This window comes from Bacillus rossius, chromosome 3, assembly GCF_032445375.1.
Source record: "Bacillus rossius redtenbacheri isolate Brsri chromosome 3, Brsri_v3, whole genome shotgun sequence".
NCBI classification, from domain to species: Eukaryota; Metazoa; Arthropoda; class Insecta; order Phasmatodea; family Bacillidae; genus Bacillus; species Bacillus rossius.
The window spans coordinates 23,051,070-23,076,193 of NC_086332.1; the positions used below are offsets into that span (position 1 = coordinate 23,051,070).

Consider the following 25,124-nt stretch of genomic DNA (forward strand, 5'->3'; position numbering starts at 1 on the left):
CGGTGAGGAAGTCAGTTCAGGCCAACGTGGCCGGGACCGAAAAACACGGGACCTGGAGGGAACGTTACGTAGGTAGGGGGAATGGTAGGTAGTACCAAGGATAATGCGATGATGTCCGTTTTCACGAGCCCCTTTTTATTCCGTAAAGAAATCCTGCCGCAGCCTGGCCGGCACATCGCGGAACGAGCGTACTCCCCACCGCGACCCGGACTCCCGGAAATAAGTCTCATCCTCAAGATGCGACCCGAAACGACATAGAAGGTAACTCCGTAGCGAATCGTACAGGTTACGAAAGTTCTGTATTGATACACAGCGCGTACACGGCCCGTCACGTAAGCGGAAAAGGTCCAGTAAATACATGTACTGACCGAGAGGGTTCGGCGGTTCGAAGAGGCACATACACGGCCTATGACGTATGCAGCTAAAGTCCTGAAAAGAAACGTAAAACTGAGAAAAGTCCAGCGGTATAACGAATGCTAATGAAGAACAGCTCGGCTGCAGAGGCAGTTCCGTGACATTATCACTGACTGCGAACTCAGAGCTATGAAACCCGTCTCCCGAGCGGAGCGGAGCGCACGTATACTCGCTCTCGCATCTGGTTCGCCACTGCCCTCCTCCGCCCGCTAGCGAGCCGAGGCCCGCGAGCCGTGGAGGAGGGGAGGGGATATCGGCCGGCGTGGGAGAGGCCCGCCTCGCAGTGCGCCAGGCTGCGAATACATGGCTGACGTAATACTCGAATGAATTAAAGAATTATTACACGATATAAAAAGTAGTTAGTTAATGAAATGCAAACACAAATGAATCAATGAATACATTACAGATTAAAAACGAAGTATTTACACAACATTTTGCCATCACCCGGGGTCTTGAACTCGATACCCGGGGTGAGCCTAGTAGTTGCTGGTGTCTCTGTTGAGGTGTTTGTTCTCCGGGAGGGCGCCAGGCTAGTCTTAAAGAGTCTAGCTGTTGTTGTGGTGGGTCGTCGGCCCCAGCGTGCACTACTAAGCTCCTAGGCTATATGGTGTCTGAACACAATGAACACACGCACGTAATTACTTGATGGTTTTTGAACGAAGGGGAAACGCGGGGAACGGCACGTCTGTCCTAGTTGATGACCCGTTGTCGACTGCCGTTGACCGCGGCTGGCCTATGAGGGGGGGGGGGGCAGCGTCAGCCTGCATAGGCTAGGCTAGGGGTACGGTCTCGCAGCGGGGTAAGGTACTGGCGGGGTGGAGACGGGGCTTCACTGTCACAGGTGGTACGACGTCAATTTATATACACTATTTTTAACGTCCTGACGTCCGCTGACGTACCAGGGCGCACGCGGGTGCGTCCCTGCTCGTAGCACTGAACTTAGGTTGCACTAGTAATGCAAGAGAGGACGTTGACGATGCATAACGGCCTGAAGGAGCCGAGGAGAAATTTGGGTCAACGTCAGGTTTAATACTGGCGGGTGGAGGCCGGGGTCGGACGGACGATGACAGTAGGAAATTGCTTATATCAAATCTCTGCAGAGTCACCATCCAATAAAATCTTATGGTGCATCATGGATTCAAAAACTATGGCATTACTGAGGTTACAGTGCTCGGATATGTCTATCATTCACTTGTTATCATCACTGTCCCATAAAATGTAATATTTATTTCGCTTTCAAAACCATGTCACCACTAAAGAGCACTTTTAGATTTTTTCCTTTTGTATTTTTTCTTTGTTCTCTCTTTTCTTAAACAGAGAACCTCTTGCCACTGAGTATATATTTCCTCTGTGCTCTTGCACACCAAAATATTTTCCGGTCTGTTATTTGCATTTAAATAGAGCTTCGTTCTGTCTCTCACTGCTCGTTAATTTTTAAATTTTTTAGGGATAATTGCTTTTTTGTTTTAATTAGTAAGTTATAAAGTAATTGGTAAGCAATAGTTAATAAATGTTAAATTTTGTACGGCAACATCAAATTTTCAATATATTATTTTGGTACTTTTTATTTACCCTGTCTGCCACTTCTGGCGCTTATAACCGTAGCCTCCAGTTTAATATCTTCATAGTTTACCCCTATTATGTTTAACTATATTCGTGTTCGATTATTTGTAAATACAAATAATTAAATATGTGTTTTCATGGAATAAACTGAAGTATTAAATGAAAATTGCTGTATTTAATTTGAAAAAACCGCAATTATGTTTTAATGCAAGTGTATAGTAAATAAATGTACTACTGTATATGATGGCCTCGGGAGTTGACGACGATTCGCATTTATATAGGTTAGAAGGTAGCAAAAGTGAAAAAGGGGGATTAATAATACGGAAGAAAATTCGGAATGCTGATGAATTCAAAGTGCCAGCCCCAAAAAAATCTCTTTTGGGCTTAGACAGATTAGCGGGTAAGTATATGTAAAATTTCTTGCTGTATTAATTTTGTTCCATTATATCTTTAATTAAATAACTTTGGACGCATAGGTGTCATTATATGTTAACATTGAGTATTCTAGTTAAATATCAGTCGTCGTCAACACCTGATCATTCAGAATGTTTAAATAAACATGCTGGTTCATGTTAGTGGTCACCAGTGAGCAGGCCCAATCCACAATACGAATAACACCTCAAAACATCAGACCAACCTCAGGCTTGAGTCTGACCTTGCACACATCCAGGATGAAATGATTCATTTGACATTTGATGTACTCAATGATGTTTATCATTGGAATACACGCAAAAACAATGATTCACCAGACCATATTATCTCTGCCAGTTAGCTACGTTCCACTTTCAATGATTTCTAGCCCATTGAAGATGCGCAGCTTTGTGTGCCTGTGTGAGCAATAGCTTCTTGCGAGATGACGACTCGAAATGTTTTTTGCATGCAGTTCCCATCCCAATGTTCTCTTGCTAACAGGTTGGGATGGACCTTCTTTCACTGACTGCAGAAATTCCTGTCAGGTTTGGAAACAATTTTGATTCACAAACTGTGAAACGTGTCTCCGGCCCCTCTGATCCGGGATCTTTTTCCTATCACAATTATGACGTGTTTTGGGGCTACGTGTACTACATATACACCGCTGTTTGTAAATACGTTGAACAGTCCACTGTGAAACATAAAAAAAAACCCAGCAACTTCATGCACCGTATGGCTGTGGGCATGGTCAAACACGATTGCTCCTTTTTTTGCCACTCTGTCACATCCTTATATCTACCCAAGTTGATGTACATCGTCCGCTTGAAACATCAATGTCTCTTTCTGATCGCTAACTACTACTGCCTTATGCTCATGTAGAGCCAGTGTGCGTGCGTTTGACCACGAGACTAGTTCGCTACACCATCGGTACAGGCTTAACTATTTACCTGTGCATGCGTACTAGTATAACTAATTTTTTGTCAGGTGAGCTTATTTTAATTTTGGTGTTGGGTATAAAATAATAGAATTGATTGTTAGAGGGGCAGTTATGTTTCAGATTTTTTAGTAGCTGTTGTTATTGGATTTTATTTGTTACATTTAATCTACCAGAAACATTAGTTTAAAAAAAAAAAATTCTGAAGCCATCTGATTACTGTCTTGAATTTACAGTTTATTGCCAGATTATATACGTTTTGATTTTTGACCTAGTTCAGAATTGATGATTTTCCATGTGGTTTTAGTTTTTCAATTTGTGTTATAGGTACTGTTTTTTGTATATGCATCTTCTTAGCCAGTCTTATGACACTCCTATAAATTATTTTATAATTCATATAATTAATATTTCTGCTGAAAACCCATTAGATTGAACAATTTATCTACAACTTCCTCTGGTTACATTGAACTGGTCACTTGGTTCACCTAGCAGTGTGCCTGTGGACAGGGGAAATCTGGAAAACAGAGAAAACTCAGGGAATTGAAAAGGTGCCTTGAATTTATAAAACACAGGGTACTTGACAAAATTTTAGTTAACAAGCTGGATGGTACTTATCTGTTGTATTCCCATCTGAAAAATATATAGATACTTCGACATATCAATACATATTCCCTCCCATTTGATTATCACAGTTTTTATTGATAACATTACATTCCGTAGTTCTGAATGTCGAGGTGGTGTTTGTTTCTGTATTTCAGTGACATTGAGTGAAATTTTTAACTTTAGAAAATGTGTAGACTTATTACAGATGAAAAACAAGCAGTGATTTTTTTTTCCACACTATGGCTTAAATCATTCCAAATATTTCTGCATTAATAACCACAAAATTTATTTGTCATTTGGAAAAGTCATAAAATGGAGATGCACGATGAAATATTGGAAACGTGGTGTTTGGAAAGGAAACTGGCTGGAGGGATCTAAATTTTCATTGGAGACTATTCTGTTGTTTATATATTGTTGGTCAAAAGAATTGATGAATGCATAATTTTGTAATAAAGAGTTGAACATGTGCAGTGAGACTTTCGTTGACTATAGCAATTATATGCGTGAGGTTTGTGTGAGGCGAGTGCAACAGGAAGAAACTCAAATCGGAGGAAATGGCCTCTACGTCGAAATTGATGAAACCTTGTATTCCGAAAGAAAAAAATAACGCCAGTAGAGTGTTACCTGAACAGTGGGTCTTTGGCGGAATTGGAGAGATTAATGAATGTTTTTAACGCTTGTTCCAAACAGATCTCAGAACACTCTTTTGCCACTATTTTGTAAAAAAAATTATACCTGGCTCAATAATTGTATATGCTATACTATGAATCATAGTTACAACTTCGTGGATCCGCAAACACTACAACACACACAGACAATTGAAAGATTGTGGGCTCCACGAAATGTGGCAACAAGATGGGAATTCTTGACATCTTACTTAGCCGAATTCATGTGGTGAACACAGTTACAAGGAAAGGACCTTTTTGTTACTTTTTTAAATGACATTAAAGCATTTTACGAGTCATTAATATAAGATAAGCATTTTTGGATTTGTAAAATTAATCTGTACATTATAGATTCATAATGATTATTAAAATCATTGAATCAGTATCAATGTATCATAATCAGTTTGGTAGGTGTGAAGAAAGATTTTGTCGGTGGTAGGTGGGAAGATGACAGTTAAGTACCAGCTGGATTAGTAATATTTATTTCTAGTGTATTTCATTAATGTCTTGAAATCTGCCTGTATTTCAATCACAATCTGAAGCTTTGGTTTGATAGCATTTTGTGCTGGAAAATATATTATGGTCAGTTTGGCATGTTATGTGTGGTTGAGAAGTGTTTAGATAATTATTTGTAGTTCAGTGTCTTTTTTTTTTGTTATCTTGCCAAATTATTGTTAGATTGGGTGGAAATGTTTGGTTGCATAGAGAAAAACAGCAAAAAATCAGGAATAATGGCTCTCTTAAGAGAGTGTAAATCCTGCTTAGGCATATTTCTTAATTCAGTAAAATATATTTTATGCAGGTCTTTTCTTTTTTTCTTCTTTTTTAATTTTTCCAGTGGAAGGCCTAATTTATTATGTATCATTTCAGAAATCCGTAAAAAGCAGAAAGAAGATGAAGAGGATACAGATAGTAAGAAATCAAAGGTATTGTCGTACAGGCAGGATGAAGAAGAGAATGATGAAGTGGAAGATGAATTGGATGTTAAGGAAAAAACAAGCAAACGGTAAGTTATGCATTTGGAAAATTATTTTGGTTGAAATGTGTTAAGTGTATTTGTAAATTGAGTATTGTATTTAAAGTTTTATGTAAATTAATGGTTTACGTGAAATGTATGCTGAGTGAAATATAACCTACATGAGCTCAAATGATAAGGCATTGCCTACGTTATTATAACAATGCCTTTGCATCATTACAGTTTTCAAGACAAAGTCAAATACTGTCAGTGATTTTGCAGTGAACCAGAATTAGAAGAAAAAATGTTTCATAAAGTAAATTAAAATTTAACCTTATTAACTCTAATTTATAATCAGGCTTGCCATCTTTAAATTCCTACTCCAATTCTTTGTCGAGTTTGGCTCTCCGATCCCTTGAATTACGTAACATTTTTCTATGAAGCGTGATTCGACAGATTGGCGAGACAGACTTTAAAAAGAAATGGAACAGGAAATTAACGATGGAGTACCTGACTCGACATAAACAGTTCAAAGGGCTAATTTAGAGCTTCTTATTACCAAGGATTCAGGGCCTTTTTGTTTCTCAAGTGGCATGATGTTCAGTAAATATCATCACCTTTTTTAGTGAACATTTTACTTCCAATTGCAATTGTGCTTCCACATGGTGGCAAGGAGTCCTCCCCATACTTCACTCTCCCTCTCCTTTAAGCTTTCTCTGTAGGTCCTTTACATCTCTCAGCTCCAACAGCTTTTCCTCCAGCCCATTCCATTCCGACCTTGTTCTCAGCACTCCCTTTGAATCTTCTACGCGTGGTCTCTCCTCCCTGTGTACCCTACTGTACACAACCTGTCTCCCATCTTTCCCCAGCCCCCTTGTCCTTAGTCTTACCAACCTTTCTAACCTCCATCTTCCTTGTCCATCATATTTTTTTTTAAAATTAATTTTTACATAAGCCTGCAATTAGTAATTTCATTATACTGTGATGTCTATGTTTTGTATTTCTTTTTATGCATTTTATATTTTGATGTTTATTTTTAATAGTTATACTTATTTTAACTTTACTTGTTTGTTTGTATTTTGTTTGTTTTGTTTATATGTTGTCCTTGTATATAATATTATGTGTCTTGCCCACCGCTAAAGCCCTCGGCTGTTGGTGGGCATGTTACAATATTAAATAAATAAATAAATAAATAAATAAATAAATAAATAAATAAATAAATGTTTCCCCACCCAGCTCCTTGTCCATCTCCAATGGCCTGATGCCTCTTGGCTGCAGCTAGGTTTCCCTAACCAGGGACGAATAGGAACTGGTCTCATTGGCACATGTTGCAATGCAGGCACTATCGGCCAGCCAACGAAGAAAGCCCTTCGTACACTGGTGGCATCTCGGAGGTGGCCCGGGTGCGGTTGGTGGAGCGTCTGCAGAAGAACAAAGACCGTGGTGTTTACGCCTCGTCTGCCAAGAAGAAGAAAAAGAAGCACAGCCACAGAGGCGATGAGTCTGAGGAGCAGCGCAGGCGTCAGGACTCCCGCAGCAGACGTGAGTGACTTTGTAATGGTTTCACAGAAAATAATTTTAGAATGGCTGTGTGTTATTCTGACCTTACTCATTATTTATTATCCATTAAGTTTAATTAGGTATTACGTGTGTTTAAATGAAAACCATTTATTACAGTTATTGATTTAATTTTTTTTTTGGTATCAGATTTTAAGTTGCCTAATCCCTAGTAATGTATGCAGGTAATAAAAATTTTACTGCCACAAAAAATTTGGCTCTTAAGGTTTTAAAAGGAAATTTGCAAAAATTATGATGTTGTCTGACTTGTAAAACTATATTAACTATATGGAAAAAATTTACATTAAAACAAGCTATTTTAAATGGAATTATTCAAAATGGTTCAATGTAGCCAACTGTGCACATTGTTATGATTCATCTAAAATTTAAAGTTTAGTCATGTTAGGTACTTAATTAAATTTTTAAGATACCCATTGACCTATGTAATTTATTTTTACTTTTGATCAAGTGTAAAAATTCTTCAAAATTTCTAACATTATTTTTAGTGGTGGGTAAAACATCTCATATTCTATGGACATTTTAATTGAAACTTCATGACATCCAATATATGAGCTTAAAGCTCCAGGTATACGGACGTTACATATCATGTATGGTTCTCGTTCACTAACATCTTGTTTTCTATAACATTCCCGTTCGGCTTGGCCTACGGGCACAGATAGATTTGAAGTTCACAATTTTTTTTAAATATTCTGGAAACTTCTGGTATTTTCTAGAAACTTCTGGACATTCCAATAAACCTTTTGTATAAACTACAAAATATCCTATATGGCCTCGAATCTTCAATGTTTTTTATTCAATACATTCATCATTTTTGTAGGATTTCTAAAATTTTCTAGATAAGAATTACATAGCCACGAGCTTGACATTAGCCTGGTGTATATGTAGGTATATATTTTTTTTGCTGTGCCGCTAGTGAATCTCCCATGAAAATAACATCAAGCCATTTACATCCCTATCAGCTAAGTGTTAAAACAAATTTATTCAGCCCTTTTGTTAATCAAATCAAATAAAATTGAATATAAATGATTTACAACAAAATATTTTAGAAATATTTAAATTGTATACAATTTTAAATGCACTCAATATTGTCTTTTCTAAGGGAGTAATTAATAATTGTTCTGTGACCTCATTTGTCTCACCATTGTAGTAAGAGTTGGTCATATCAAAATTGAGTCCAACAAAAGTTGAGGATAACTTTGCATACTAGGGGGGTTATTAATTTTTTTTAAACCTTCAACCCCTCTTCCACTCTCCCCCCCCCCCCTTTTTTTTCTTCACAATTCCCCTATGCTAATAGTTGGTCTTAAAAACCTTTCAAACAAATGTTTTTGGTACTCCTCATAGGAAGGAAGTGTAATCACTCCAAACGAATACAATATTTTTCTTATTAACGAAGTTATTATGATGTAAATGGGCTGGCAGAATGACAGATAAGCAAAAACTATGATAATAGGGAAGTGTTAAGAAAAAGCATATTAAATGTTATTTTATGTTACAGTTTTACAAATCAGGTTTTGTAACAGAGAAACAGAAAGAATAAACTGAAAGAACTGTCAGGGTAACTTAATTGTCGTGGTAGAGTCTGGAGCAGCATAAAAAGAGACTACGCTCCCGCAAATGGCAGTTCTTGCTGCTGATTGAGGTGTTTATTTTGCAGTATGTTGATGTTTTGGGACTTTGCTATGAAACAAAAATCTAGGTGAATATTTTCCTTAAGTCGTGCCATGGTAATGACTATAATAAGTGGCCTTTCTACAATTAATTTATAAAATTTCAACAATAATAAAATTAATATTAGGATTTTTCTAAAAAAAAATTTTAATTAGCATTTCGGTTGTCTTGGCATATTTGGTCAGCAAATAAAGACAAAAATGTCATGTTATAAAAAATAATAGCTTTCACATGTACAGTATTTGTAACTTACGCTGTGTAGTGTTAATGTGTAGTGTTAATGCAGGTGGTGAAAGCGACAGGCGTGATCGCTCTGCGAGGAGAAGCAGGGGCAGAGAGAGTGAGCGTAGGTCGGACAGAAGCAGCCGGAGGTCCGAGCATGGTGGGCACGCTAGCCCCAGGGGGTGGTCGCAGACACCGCACTTCAAGGACGAGCCCAAGACACCAGAGTTCCCGGTCAAGGACGCACCATCTAGGTGAGTATCTTGACGCTAGGCGAGTGACCCTTGTTTCTGCTGTGCTGACGGAAGGTATCACTTTTGATTTCAAGTGCGCCAAGTCAGTAATTGGGATTTACAGGCCTCAGCTAGGCCTGTGCGAAGCTTCGACTATGTAAAACGGCACAGTTCCAGTAAAATAATATTTAGATCCTAAGGCAAATGCACAATGGAAAATAAAGTGGTAAGGACTATGAGAACCTGTTCAAATAGACAACTTTTGTAAGGTATTGCTTAAATTCTAAATTGCGTGTGTCTACCAAAGTACTGTATGCACAACACAGTGCAACTAGTTTCCCCTCATCAATACTAACACAACATAGTTTATAACAGTCGGCGAGTATGTTTAATTTCAGGGACATACAGAGTCAGGTAGGGACAATTTTAAAATGTTGATTTCAAAAGACCTAAACTTACCGTGAACAGCCTACACTGTAAAACAATACATACAGTAAAAAATGTTTTATACTTTTTTTTTTAAATTTTGAAACTAGCTGGCAAGAATTTTATGGTGACAATACACATTATTTACAATAAATTTTACAAGTAATTTGTGTGTGGTATACCAGCATCATATATCTTGTCGAATGGTCGAATGAAAATAATTTTTTAAAAATATTTGGCTATAATTTATTTGTAAAATCACAAAAATCTGTATGTGTAATTTTATACATTTTTTGAAGTAGCTAATACCGCCATAGATAAGTGTAAATTATCTCATTTATGTAATTACCTTAGTTTGTATTATGGTACTTCTGTTAAAATAAATAATATTTTAAGAAACTAAAAAACATGCTTTGATAGAAAAACAGACTAAAAAGTAAAAATAAAAAGTTTAAAAAACTAAAAAAAACACGCTTTAATAGAAAACCAAACCAAAATAAAAGTATAACATAATTTTCAATAAATTTAAATTAAGAATAGTGTGACTATCAAAACAAATTATTTAATTGTAAAAATGGATAGGGTGCTTTTTTAGATATTTCCATAGTGACTCTACTTTTACCAATATCTGTCAATAAAATATTATAACAATTGACTTCAAGCACGCCTTGCTTTTTTACAATAATTTTTTTTTGTTAATTACACTTTTCTTAATTTAGATTTATTGAAAATGATTTTCTACTTTTTAGTTTGGTTTTCTATTAAAGGGTGTTTTTTTAGTTTTTAAACTATTATTAATTTTTTACGTTTTAGTTTGGCTTTCTATTAAAGCATATTTTTTTAGTTTTTTTAAACTATTATGTATTTATTTTTACTTTTTAACTCAATTTATCATTAATGTATGGTTTTTAATTTCAAACGATAATTTATTAAGCTCCCTCTGGAAACTTTATTTCATACGAGTACATGGTGCAAGACACTACCGTGTCTCCGGGTATAAAAAATAGCTAATACTGAAAATCCTGATCAGGATAATGGGACAAACTGGTACTTTGTATAGAATGAAATTCGGTGGTGCTTTGTCGTCTCGAGCTAAACAGGGCCCGCTCCCGCGCCGACGAAGCTAAAACAATGAAACAAATACTATCTGGAACACGGGAAAGACGACATCCGCCCGACCGACCACTTCGTGCATCTTCGTGTATTGTCAGAAGCAAAAAAAAAAAAAAAAAAAAAAAGAGGGTCGCAGGTAAGTTGTGGCCACAGCGGGTGGTACCCCACCCTGTAAATCTCCCTTGCGAAAGTCCAAGCTCTCGCTCTGCCGGAGCGCGAAGGGGAAGTATATTGCCGGTGATGGGGGAACAGATCTCAGGATCGCGCATTCTTGAGGCAAACGCCGGAACTAAATATAAATATTTGAAATACTGTTTATAAGCAAACCATCTATTGAATGTACACAAATGTATATATATTCAATATCGTCGTAAAATATCCTATAGCTGTATTTTAAAATAAAACCATTTTTTGGTAATTAAAAAATGAACAAATATAATATTTTTTTAAACTTATTAAAAACAGTTAAGCCGCTAACTTTTATTATGCAGCCAATGTGAACAATGTCTCCTTGCTGTAGATAATTAATTTGATGCTTTCTGATATTTCTAAGCTGTGCTAAGAGTGCATCAAAATGAACACTTTTTCCCATTGTATATTTGCTATGAGACCGAACCTTAAACCAGACTGTATTATAATCACAAATTCATGTGCAGTAGAAAAGCTACCGTGTTTTATCGTATAATGGTCGCACGCGCGTAATCGTCGCAAACATATTTTATGCTGTCAAAAATGGGATTAAAAAAACTTCTAACGTAAACGTCGCATGATGTTTTTGGTCCCGCTAGTAGATGCCGAGCGCTTTGTGTAGCATCTTTTCCGTATAAAACAATGTATTTTAAAGTAGAAATCTAATATTTATTCGGTCATTACCACTTACTTAATAAATTAACGGAAAAATACGAAGTTGTTTGACGTGTACATTTTCTTATAAAGACGTTTTTAAACGTTATTTCCTTTATCTGATCGTCTGCGTCGCCGCTGTGTAGGTATAATCTAAAATTTAATTTCGGTCATTACCACTTATTTATTTAATTAACGGAAATACGAAGTTGTCTGATGTGTAAATTTTCTTTTAAAGCCGTTTTTAAACGTTATTTCCTTTATCTGATTGCGTTACCGCGGCGTACCACTTGTATAAATGTAGCCAGCGCATCATTCATGTATGGTTATGTTGCTTCCCGTATAGAGCGCGCGCACGTGGTCGAACATTGATATCTCGCCGATTGGATGCAGCGCACGCTCTCTGTAATGTGCCAAGTTAACTACATTTGATAGCCCGCATTCTTTCATGGCAAGTGTGTACTTGTACTACGACACGTTAGTTCACGTCAGATTCAAGTGGTTTGCGTTCGCGTTTGAGGTTTGGTGTTTCTATTTAAAGTTGAAGAAAGGTTTTTGTTTAAGGAATTATTAATATAGATTGTTTGGCGTGCTCTTGTATACTCCACATTTTTTTTAAATTAACGTACTTTCCATGAACGGGCTTTGTTTTTATGAATAACTTTACCTAACAAAAATTTTTTTTCCGCATTATCGTCGCACCCCTACTTTTCAAACTTGATTTTAGAATAAAATGTGCGACGATCATACGAGAAAACACTCTGTTTTTGTCATTGATTATACAAAGATAACAAAAGTGATTAATCTACTGTATGTAGATATATTGATTTGAAGCATGATGAAATGTCAATAGTCATTCACATGAACACAATCAATAAAGTTTTTTCCTTCCTTCAAAGTCTGATAAAAGTGGTATTATATTACAGAAAACATGTTGATTGTGTAGCATTGATGGAAATGATAAAATAATAATTCTTAAAACTTCTTGATAAAAACTGATAGTCTGCAAATAATGGATAAACACTGATATTTTAATATTCTTTTGTTTCCTACTTGGCAGCAAACACCATATGCACAGTAAAATTTGCAAATTAAGGGCCACATGATTATATTTTTTTTATGTAAAAATGTTTTGAATTTGTTTTTCATAATCAGCATCACTTGTTTAAAGTAAAATGGTATGTTTTACTGTCTTAGTTTGAATTCATATTTAAAGTAAATGTATTTGGTGATAAAATTAAAGGTTTGGCTATAACTATAAATTTTACATAGACACCATGTTTGGGTTAGATATGTGTTAATTGAACTAACCAACAAAATTATTTTTTGTGAATTAACTGTTTGTTCAAAATTTTTTATTAATATATCGTGTGGTATTAAACATGGTTTTCTACCTTCCGATATTGTTAAAGAGGACTTTAAAAACTCCTTAATTATTTATTTCACAAGAGGATACACACCATGTACATATTAATAGTACAATATCTTGGGGAATGGTAATAGGATAGGTACAAAGAATAATTGACCTTGTAAACTTTAAATATTATCAGTATGGAATTTTTCTAATTACTTTATTTCCTCTAGTATTTTTCTTTGAATATCAGATCCTTTGAATACTAAAGATTTTGTGATATTTGAGGTTTTGATTGGCAATGCCCTAGTTACGATGTGTTACATTAAATATTGTACATTATATATTTATGTTAGGTATCGTGCAATATTGATCTATGAGGCAGGGAAAATGTGTTTGGTTTTACAGGGTAAATGAAAACTCAGAGAAGTTGTCTAGATTTTGAGTGTGGTAACCCTGTTATGTTACTTTACACACTCAATGTGAGCACATCTAGTGATGTACAAAAGTCCAATAGATGCTGAGATGGTTCCATTTGGGACTGATTCATTTCCCAATATCCTTGTTCTGTGTAGCTATGAGCTACCGTCTCCGATGACCTCACTGTCATTGAGATGCTGAACACTAAATAAAATTAGATATAAATATATATAATATAACAAATAAATAAAATACACTTAAAATAAAAAAATTAATATATAGGGTATATATATAAATTAACTTTGATACATAGTTATTTCTCTAAGTTAATTAATTAACCAATTAATAAGTTAAGTTTATTTACATACCAGCTGCCATATTTTAGTCTGCGTGCATTAATTGATGGTATGTGTTTATAAAATGCATGAAAAAATTTTTTTTCTGTGGTTTATAATCACATTTTCCTTTGCCTCTTATACTCTAACTGCTCGAGAACTAGAGTATGTGTTTCCAGGTACATATTACAGAGGTGCCCACCACCCCCCCCCCCCCCCAAACACTATGACTCACCCCCCCCCCCCCCCCCCCCCGAAATTTTTTATGCCATTTTCTCAATGATTTACTCAATGATTTTATAATATTATACTTTTTAGTATTATATTTTATCACATTTTGCATTAATTAAAACTGATTTTCTAATAATAATTTTGGTCATATCAGGTAATATTTACATCCTGAACCGACAGATGCCAAACTGCTTTTGTTGAGGAAAGTGCGGGGTTGCCAATTTGATTTACAAGATCCCTTTCAATTATCAAAGCACCAGAAATGTATTTTCACATTAGAAGCTATAATTATGTAAATAATATATACATTTTTCTCGTCTTTTAACCACCCCCCCCCCCCCCTGAAATTTTAATGACGCAGTCTGCATCGTTACCCCCACCTTGTGAGCACCTCTGCATATTAGCTAAACTGCCTAACTGGCGTATCATGATTGTGTGTCAGTACTGCGAGAATGTGACCTCGGTGAAATGGAAAATAATTGTCATGTTGCTGAACAACTTGATTTGTTAACTGTAAGAACGAGCTGGGATGAAGACGATCCGCCCCCTCACTGGCGATCGAGCTGGGACCTGCCCACCCCGAAGACGGGGCGGCCAGATGGGGACTGGTCGGAGAGGAGCCACCGCAGAGCCACAGATAAGAAACTGGCGAGGGTGGACGAGTCCCCCAGGCCCAGCCCGGTCCACAGGTTCAACCAGTGGGCCAAGAACCGGCGGAGAACCGGAGCTACGCCGCTCACGGGTAAAGGTTAGTCATCTCTCTGATTCTACACAGGTTTGCATGAGAGCTTGTGCACACTTACCTGAATACAGATTTACTTAAAATAGATATAGAGTCCGGAATCAGAAGCGAGTTCTGCCTCACGTAAATTATCATAGTACAGGATTTATTAAAGTTTCTATAATGAAAGCACAATCTTTTTGTCATCTTATCTACTTCTTTGAATTTACTGTCATAGAGATTGGCTATGTAAGCCTGTAGAAGTCGAAGGGAAAAAAAGAGCACATAACATTTTTTACGTGTCAGCATTTTTGTTTATGAAAAATTAAGAGAAAAACCTATCGTAAGAGCCTGATTTAATGCAGTTATTCATGTAAATTAATCTCATATATTTATGTTAAGGTTGACGCTTACAGTTAACCATCTTTGATACCAAGGGCAAGGCAGTGATTATACTGACATTATGTAGAGCTAAGCACACAAAAGAGAAACATGTGTAAGGTTATTTTCTCCCCAACAGAAGTCCTGAAATGGTCGTCGGATCAGGACCGGGAACTGTGGGAAATGGAGCAGAAGCGGCTGGACAGGGAGTGGTACTCCTTGGACGATGGCTTCGACGACGAGAACAATCCCTTCTCTAACCTGAGTGAGGAGTACACCAAGAAAAAGGAGGAGCAGCTCGAACAGCGGAAGAAGAAGCGCATGTCGGCACAACAGCGTCAGATAAACAAGGTTATATCCGTTACATGTCCACATGAAACCTCTTTTGTTTAGTTTCTCATGAGGCCAAATGGAAACTAGCTCTATAGTGCGAGTCAAAGTCTTGCGAACTGGACTCCCGTAGTTCAATGGAAACATGTTGCTCGGAATGGACCGGCATTATAAAATAGTAGATGGAGCCTACAGAACCAAATAGTGCAGGATCGGCATGGCCCGATCACACTTCAACTGTTCTAAATACATCAGGCATCCTAATGACACCGGTGCCTGTACCTATGTATCACTTACTAAGCACTACGTGGTCTACATATTTAGAATGGGAATAGCATTTCGTATGGGTTGCATCCTTAGTTTTGGGCAAAAAAATATGACTTTTTCATGGTAAGGATCACCCTCGAATATGAGTCGCACCATAAATCTGTCTGCAGTAGAATACAAACAAGTGAAGTCTTTATGGTACCTGTCTCAGCTTATTGCCACATAAGAAATTCCACATCCTTCCCCTCTACATCTGTTATGGCCCATTTCCCCCCCCCCCCCCCCCCTTGGCCCTCATCCCGTCTGTCTAACAAAAAATACAAAGGAAAAGTGTTTCCGTTCCCCTGTCTATTTTTTAAATTATTTTTTCGCCTCCTCCAAGAGAGAAAAGACCACTGTTCTTCAATAATAACAAGCGCACTCTTTACAGTAATGTCATGAATGAAATGTTGCAGTATAATGTTTAGGAAATCTCATGCAAAAAAAAAATGTTTGGACACGGTTGTGTCACAAAAACCTGTCGAGATATAAATGTGATGATTTAGTAAGGTGCCAGTTCACGGACGTTTTTCAACATTGAGAGAGGGAGGGAGAACCACTTATGCATGGCCACACTTTCTCTCTCACTCACTCACAAGCATGCACTCCACTCCACACTCTCTCCGGCTGGTTTATTATTAGATTCTCCCTCTTGTAGAACGCCAGTACGACAGCATATGGCCACGTCACAGCTAGCTGCCCAACAGACGGCAGACGTAACTTGACACAGTTCATGATGCCTTACACGTACTACTGAGCTGCTGTAATTAAAAAAAATATATTTTTACTCTTGACATATATATTAAAAACCAACACAGGCTAGTTATTAAGCACATAGTCAACCACAACAGTGCAATGTTAATTTTTTTTTTATCCAAAATGGAAAATTCACATATTGGCGCAGTACATTTTATTAAACAAAAAATCAACATAAAATCTGCGATCCATACGGTTAAATACAGTATTTTCTAAAATTCATCTAATACAATAAGACTCCTGATTATCCGGGTGCGAGTTATTCAATTTGTGGGTTAACTATGCCATATTTCACTTCCATAAACCATAATAATTTTTGACTATTTTTTATTTTTATTATTTGCCGATGTGACAATAGCATTTCATGCTGCAATTGAAGATGAAAAATGCTGCCAAGCATAGTGCATGCATTGTTAAGTGTTAGTTTGCATGAACTTCAAAATTGCTAGAGCAAATTATAAAAGCACCCCTGTAAGTTGTGAGTGCTTGTGTTCCACGAGCCCTTGTGAATCACACTCAGTTTGGCTGTTACGTGACTCGCACGAGTGATAACTGGCCCGAGTATTTTCAGACTGAACGCAGTACTATTTTTTTTTCTGTCGTAATCTTCAGACAATGTCCAATAATAAATTCAAATAAGTGGTACTTGACTTGCAACAAAAATTAAAAATTATCAACCTGCTAGACGTAAAATACGGCTATGTTTTGATATGTACTGCAACTTTGCCTGTAAATTACGTCTTACATGTTAGTACCTATTACGTACAACCTTATACAGTGTTTGTATAGATAGTTGGAATAAATATTTTGTTTACTAAATAGTTTTTCTTTCGACATTGCTTTAACCGTGTTTTTCTGTTATCCGTGGACTTCTTTCCAGTAATTTCCCATATAATCGGGAGTCTACTGTAGTTATAAAAGGTGATATAGGGGATCATAATTATGAACACTTGTTTGACCTTTTCTATCTATTAGATAAATTCAAATAAATATATTTTAAGAAAATATATTGACCAAATAACAAATACAATAAAGATATCTGATTAAATTTACAGGATATCCCTCAAATACAATTCATACTAATTATAAGAATATTAAATAACCTTCTCAGCAGGTGTGACAAAGCCTTAACAGAACAGTAGCATGTAAGCCCAATAGTACTGAAAATTTTCTCCCATATTGTTAATGAACAAAGTCTGAGTAATAGAGCTTTTTAGATGGTAACTACCCTTTTGGTTTCCCTGATTTTTAATTGAATAATGAAGATATTGGTGCCACTCAGTCAGAACAGTTTTTGTGGGTTAACCAGTATGAAATCACCCCATCAGCTAAATTTATGCAATAGTATGATTGAAACTTTATGGCTCCTATGTTATATCAACCTTTGTTCAATTGTTCACAATTCCATTGTTTTTGGTTTCCAACATATTAAAAAAAGAATTAATAAAAATAATTTTTATACTTAGTGTTGTTGAAATAAGTCCAATGCGATGCAAGTTCTCAATAATTATTGAAATTAGTTTGGAATGTTTTGAGAAGTAGGTAGTATTGCTGGAAGAAATAACATGACTTGTGTGGGTATCAACTGTTCACAGGACAATGAATTGTGGGAGCGTAATAGGATGCTAACCAGTGGCGTGGTGCAGTCTGTGGATGTTGATGAAGACTTTGATGAGGAGAGCGTGGACAGGGTGCATCTGCTCGTGCACAACATCGTCCCGCCGTTCCTCGATGGTCGCATAGTCTTCACCAAGCAGCCGGAGCCTGTCGTGCCGGTCAAGGTGAGCAGCCATTGGCACGGCGGGATGTCCACGGGTCACCAAAAGTCCTGAAAGTCATTAGAAAGTGAAGTAACTCAGACTGGTCACGAAAGCCACGTAAAGGTCCTTAAATAAACAGCAGTCAGGGTTTGTACGCCTCCTTAATATCCTTAAAAAGTCATTTATTTGTCTTTAATTTAATAGACAGTTTTTTTAAGTTTCACTAAGAATCCTTAAAAACTCTCTAATAAGTACTGAAAATGTGCAAGTTGCATGCACTGTACAATTGGCAAAGTTCAGGCAACATTTATATATATAGAGCACTTTTATAGCACATTTATATGTTGGAAGTGCTGAATTCTGCGAGTATAAATTACAATCAGTTTGCAATAGCAGCCCTGCAGGCTGTTTTTAGACCTACAAACAATGTTAACAGTGAACGTTCACTTAGTTACTACAACCTAGTCTTCAGAGACAGAAGGTTGAACCTGAAAGAAAGCAATGTTGAAGACTTCACTATGCTGTCTTTTGATGACTAAATTCAAAACTTACTGTTTGAATTTTTATGCACCTTTAGTTTTAAATGTAGTAAGATAAGCAATAATGAAATGTTATTTATTTCTGTGAAATTAATTACCGTATTTACTCGCATAATCGTCGCAGCAATTTTACCAAATTTTATGGGAAAAAATTGGTTGTCTGTAAAGTCGGTTTACGGATGATAGTTTAACGTGACGTCATAACAAAACATTGATGAAATTATTGATCCAGAAGAAAAGGAAATAAATTCAGCCTGAGACTTAGCCGTAATAGGTTTTGCAACCAAACCTTTTAGGCATTAAAAATATTATATTCTTTGAGGAAGAAATTTTTTTTAATTTTTCTATCTTTTGTATGATAAAATCTACCTCTGCATACTTTTATGAATAAAATTGAATCAATTTTATTGAATTATCACTATTTTGTATGGATACAAAGGAGTGAAATGAAATGTACAATTTAATTAATAAATTTACTTTTATTTGCGTTCATTAATTCAAATATATTTATTACTTTTGTAATGTTGCGTGCGACGTATTTATTTTTACAAGTACAAAAAAAATTCACAGCTGCCGAGATTCGAACCGATAACCTATGGATTGAAAGTCATCCACGCTAACCAAACGACCACGAGTCCATTTTGAGAATAATTGATTCAGATGGTCTAAATTAATAATATTCCACGCACAATATTTGTTTTAATTTCTTTTAACTAGCATATTTTCTGTTGGACTCGAAATATTTACACGTTCGTGGGCTCATAACTATAATACGGTGTGTGATTTAGTTGATCAAATAATAACTCATGACAAATAATTACCCATTTCAAACTAAAGCGTGAAAAGTATCATACCAGCAATAAATATTTAGTTGCACAGCTAAAACAATACTCATACAACACTGTTTAAATATACTGATTTACACAAGTAATTAAAATAATACGTACTTGTAAGAACGCCATTTCCTTGCGAATATACTCCCGTGGCGCGGCGCACAACAATAACCTCGAACCAGTACACCGCCACGTGCCGGCCGAGTTCTCTGTACCGTCCGCAACATACCAGAGAGATGACACGCATGTAGTGGGACATCGGTAGTGGGACATCCGTAGCGGGACATCCGTAGTGGAACAATTTCGTGCGTGCAGCCAGCGTTCATCGATTTATTAGACGTTGTCACGTCAAAAAAAATGAGGTGCAACCATTATGTGAGGAAAAATTAAAAAAAAAAATTTTTAAGTAAAATTTTTTAGTAAATCGCTTGAAAATGCTAAATTAAAGAATTTAATATCTAGGTACATGGTACCTCTACGTAATATTTATTTACAATACGCGCAAAATAAACAAAACAACTTTTGGTTACAAGAAGTTGGGCAAAATAAAAATTTCGTATTAAAACAAAATTGCAAAAAAAATCAATAAAAAAATACATTTCTAAAACACATTCAGTTTAAACACTCACAAAGTTTTTCTATTCATTGTCTGAACTAGATTATGATGCATCAGATTCATTTGCCGGGACGTCAACGTCATCTTCGTCGCCGCTGTCGTCACTGTTCTGGCGCCAGATCGTGTCGTCCTGCATACCGTCTAGCGCGCACAAGATGCCAGTCTTCTTAAAACTCTTCACGATTATCTCATGAGTGATGAGACCCCAACTTCGCATTATCCACTCGCAAACCAAGAGCAATGATGGTCGCTTCAGGTTATTCCCTTTCGTCAGTTCTTGTGTCCCACTGGCCATCCACTCCCCATACAGGCGACGGAGATGTCCCTTGAACGGCTTGTTCACGGAGACATCTAGGGGTTGCAGCATCGATGTCAGGCCACTAGGGATGGTAGCAATATCAGTCCTCGACTCTTGCAATCTTCGCTTCACTTCCTCAACCAAATGAGCACGGAAGCTGTCCCACACCAACAAGGCCTTTTGTTTCAGGAGACACCCTGGCCGTCGTTCCCACACAGTCTTTACCCAGTCCTTAAAGAGCTCAGCGTCCATCCAACCCTTTTCTTGAGCACGGACATGTACGCTTGGAGGAAACTTCATTTCCTTAGGCAACGTCTTCCGCTTGAAAATTACGTAAGGCGGCAACTTCTGCCTGTCGGCCGTCACTGCAAGCATTACTGTGCAACGCATCCGCTCATTTCCAGTAGTGCGTATAATTATGCTTGACTGCCTCTTCTCGTTGACCGTGGTGTTCTGCGGCATGTCAAAATAGACCGGCGTCTGATCTGCATTAGCTATCTGCGAGAGGAGGTAGTCATTTGTTTGCCGCATCGGCAGAACGAAACGCTGGAACTCGAACACTTTGTTGTCAAAGTCCTTTGGCAACTTCTGGCAAAAGGATGTCCTCCGCCGGAGTGAAAAATTTTCACGTCGTATAAATCTCATCGCCCACCTACGACTAGCCTTGAACTGGGCGTGCGGTATGCCCCGCGCACGTGCTTCGTCTCTACCCTTGCACATGATCATTTCTAGAGAAACAATGCACGCGTTGTTCCTTAACTCACGAATGTACTTAGTCACTTGCACATCCACTTCAGGAAACTTCCTAAGCTTAGTTAGGCTCTCGGAAAGCTCGCCTAGATATAAACTTGTGTTATTTAAGTTGTCTTTTTGTTTTCGCCAGTCACGAACAAGTTTTTCACTTACTGAAAATTCTCTTTCTGCGGCCCGATTTCCATGCTCTTCTGCAAATGCGATTACGCGCAACTTGAAAGCGGCAGTATTCTCACAAAATGAACTTTCTCAAACTCTGGAATTACCGGTACTTTCCACTCCAACGCAAACGAGATATAATAATGGCATCACAGCATCTTATCTTCCACACACATTCCTCCCTCCCACACGGCCAATTAGGACATGCCGCTCAAGGTTGGACCAGTGATAAGCGCCACACGCCACATGAAAGCAGGCTGTTTCACTGTGTTTACGGCTGTTCCGATTGCACCACACGCCACATGAAAGCAGGCTGTTCCATTGTGTTTACGGCTGTTCCATTGGTGCCTCAGTCGCCGTCAATAAATTGGGTGCGACGATTATGGGGAGAATCTTAAATACCAAATTCATTACCTCAAACAATGGGTGCGACGATTATGCGATGGCGACGATTATTCGAGTTAATACGGTATGGTATAAGCATTAAGTTATTATTTTTTTTAATTAAATGCCATCAAATAATGTGCACAAACATTAAAAAAAACATTGCTTTTAGTAGCAAATTTTGTGAAATATAACACCGCTTTTAAGAAAAAAACAACTTTTTTTTTAAGGTTGGTTAGTAATTAATTATCTTATATAATTTTAGTTTCATTAATGAGAAAATAATATAAAATCTTAATATTACTTTTTCAACAAGATAAGATATCATAACTTTCTTTATGTGTGTGTCATTGCTAGTTGGTTGGATTAGTTATCCACTCTACATTGACACGTGTGGTCAATATGGGTAGTAAAAATGCCAATTTTATGAATACAATTGCATATGTTTTAGTTATTTGAATGTGGTTTGAAAATCTATTTTAGGATCCAACTTCTGATATGGCAATGGTTGCCAGAAAGGGTTCTCCTCTGGTCAAAGCCTACAGAGAACAAAAAGAAAGAAAGAAAGCACAGAAAAAACATTGGGAGTTGGCTGGAACAACGATTGGAAACATCATGGGTGTTCAGAAAACTGATGAAAAGGTAAGCACTGACAGGGTTTCTTTATTAATTTCTACTTCAAAAATCTATTTTTTATGAGTTCAAGAATTATTTTGATGTTTTTCATAGTTTTATACACATATTAAACATTTTCAGTTATATTTTGCTTTGCTGCAATTGAAAGGAAATGGTAACAAGTGTTCAAGTAGTGACTTAATAGCACACAATGTGAAATAATAATTAATTTATATTTATGGGACTAATATATATTATGATTGTGTGGCCAGAAATTCTCAAGTAATTTTTGTATCAATTCAGTGATTCTAACCAAAGTAAATACCTAAATAGTTTAAATTTATGATTGCTTGATTCTGAATTGCCGGATTCATTGGTTTAATACGTTGAAACTAATCTTTCGTGTTTACTAATGCAACACAAATTGAATAGAAATTAATGTAGGATGTTACTGAATATGCAATATTTATTTGACCATGAACTACCTGATGAGTGCATGTTTTCAAGTAAACAAAGGTAATTGACACACAATTACATAAATAACTAGAGTCACCTGTTTACGGTAAAAAGTAAAGACAAATTTTGTCATTTTTTCTTGTTGATTTCGGTGTATTTTTCATTGATTTTAAAGTGAATTTCGATAATTTTTTCGTCATTTCTAAAACTTTTTTTGGCGCTTTTCAGCAGTTTTGTTAAGTAATAAGTTTTAAAAATTGAAAATGCACTTTGGAAAAATACTGTTTATATATTTTTTAATTGGAAATGCTCTGCACATAAAAAAATGTTTAGGCTTGAGATTTTGCTAGAAATATTGACTACTGCTCTCTAGCTTGATGGGAAAGCCATTGCAGCCATTAATTCCATATTTTCTGCTGTGATGCGGGTTCTTTTGTCTGACATAATGTTTCCATAAGACTAGAATCCTCTTTCACAATCCACATTACTAATGGGAACCCACAAAGCCTTAATGTAAGTTAAATGTAAGTTAATGTAAGTTAAAAGAAAGTATGTTTTGCATTTGGAATATGAGGTTAGGTTAAAGGACTATTTTTATTTTTTGAGGGTTTCGGGATTGTGCATAATTGAAAATATATCGCATGCAAAAACTTATTTATCGAAAATTGAATGACAGAAAAGAGTGACATATTTTCTTATAGAATAAACAGAAGCATAATACCAATACCACCTTTTATAAACTTGTTCATCCAATCTCGTAATTTCGGGTGCAATTTTTTCCAACGGGATATTCGCGCCCATGAATGCGCGAACAGTAGACAAAACAAATTCTTGTTTGTCAACTTTGGCTTATTTTGCCCGGGATACCATGTCAGTGAGCGAAACTTGTTTTATTCCTGACGATGGGCCCGTCATTAATTTCCCGTGTTAACGCCTTATTCTTTTCATGGGTGACGCTCCCATGAATAAATGCTTCACACACGTATTTTTTCTTGCCCACTCGATTCGAACATTACAAAACTTACACGTTAAAATTTTGTTTAATTTGTCAAAAACATAAAATCCCTCATGCGCGTATTCTTTAGCACGCTCGTATACATGACAACCATTTTTTAGGAACGTAAACTTAACTGCCAGTAATCAACATACAATTTTACGGTCACAGTTCTTTAATATTCTATACTATAGTGCACAAAAGAAAACCTACTTCAATACGCGCGAGAAGCAAGTTAACAGAACATCACGTTCTATTTTCATTTGTTTTCTACCAACGCGACATTGAAACATCGATTGTAACTTCGTAACAACCAATAGTTAGTAGTTACATAAATATCGATCATTGGTACACAATTCGATATATATCGCAAAAGGTCGACATATATTGCTACAAATCTATACGTTTCGTTACTTTTTAGCGAATTTGTGGCAAATAAGCAAATTTTGCGAAAATGGTTCTGTTTCGGTGAAAATTTTGCAATTTCTCGCATCGCAAAAAACATGTGACTATAAATAACACAAACATCGACAAATTTCCAGTGTTCCGATTGGTTATCTTTTTTCAAATGGATACTCAATTTTAAACCTGACTAAACAGATACAGTAAAACCTTTTTGTTGTGACCCCATTTATTGCGACCACCTCTCTATTACAACCCGATTTCGAGGAACCATGAAAAAATTACCGAAAAACCGAAGAAAATCGGACAGAAAATAAGTTTCTTGTGGTGAGTAGCATGTTACTGCGTTTCTCTTGCCGAGTACTGTACTGCCGTAGGCAGCGCATATCTAAAAATAGGTACCACTTCCTGTCGACCGCTGTCAGCGCTTGACAACCCCTATTCCACGAATCACATTATCTGCTTCATTTTAACAAGAGTAAAAATATATTAAAACTGTCAGCAAATTGATAAAAGCTTTATGTGTCCGCAAAACAGGGCACAACACTGGCCTGCCAGTTGTTTTCATTTAAAACGTGGCTAAAGAACTTGTATGGATCAGGCTGAAAACATCCGGCAATACGTGTAGGTTATAAGGAATCTTGTTATGAATTGAGATGTTATGTTTTTCGAGTAGATATACACAGCGACCGACTGGATGCACGCCCGCCTCGACTTGTTTTAACTGCTGCAGCAATGTTTATTTTGACAGCTCAAGCAATTATCTTTTCCCGTGGGTTGACAGAAAAAGGTCGCTTCACCCAGCATAAAAAAAAAGGCTACGCCACTCATTCCCCACGCAGGAAACACACTG

The 25,124-nt window shown here is 36.6% G+C and overlaps 1 protein-coding gene across 1 annotated transcript in view; it reads left to right on the top strand.

Annotated features, from left to right (window-relative positions):
• Window positions 1-1,791: 1,791 nt before the first annotated feature.
• LOC134530341 (pre-mRNA-splicing factor ATP-dependent RNA helicase PRP16) overlaps window positions 1,792-25,124 on the top strand; it is an 80,600-nt gene continuing 57,267 nt past the window's right edge. Inside the window, exons 1-8 of the mRNA XM_063365084.1 lie at window positions 1,792-2,377; window positions 5,461-5,596; window positions 6,885-7,087; window positions 9,081-9,270; window positions 14,487-14,716; window positions 15,210-15,421; window positions 18,058-18,243; window positions 22,288-22,446. Of these exons, the coding sequence (XP_063221154.1) occupies window positions 2,218-2,377; window positions 5,461-5,596; window positions 6,885-7,087; window positions 9,081-9,270; window positions 14,487-14,716; window positions 15,210-15,421; window positions 18,058-18,243; window positions 22,288-22,446 (1,476 nt within the window). The 5' untranslated portion in view covers window positions 1,792-2,217. The remainder of the gene's footprint in view (window positions 2,378-5,460; window positions 5,597-6,884; window positions 7,088-9,080; window positions 9,271-14,486; window positions 14,717-15,209; window positions 15,422-18,057; window positions 18,244-22,287; window positions 22,447-25,124) is intronic.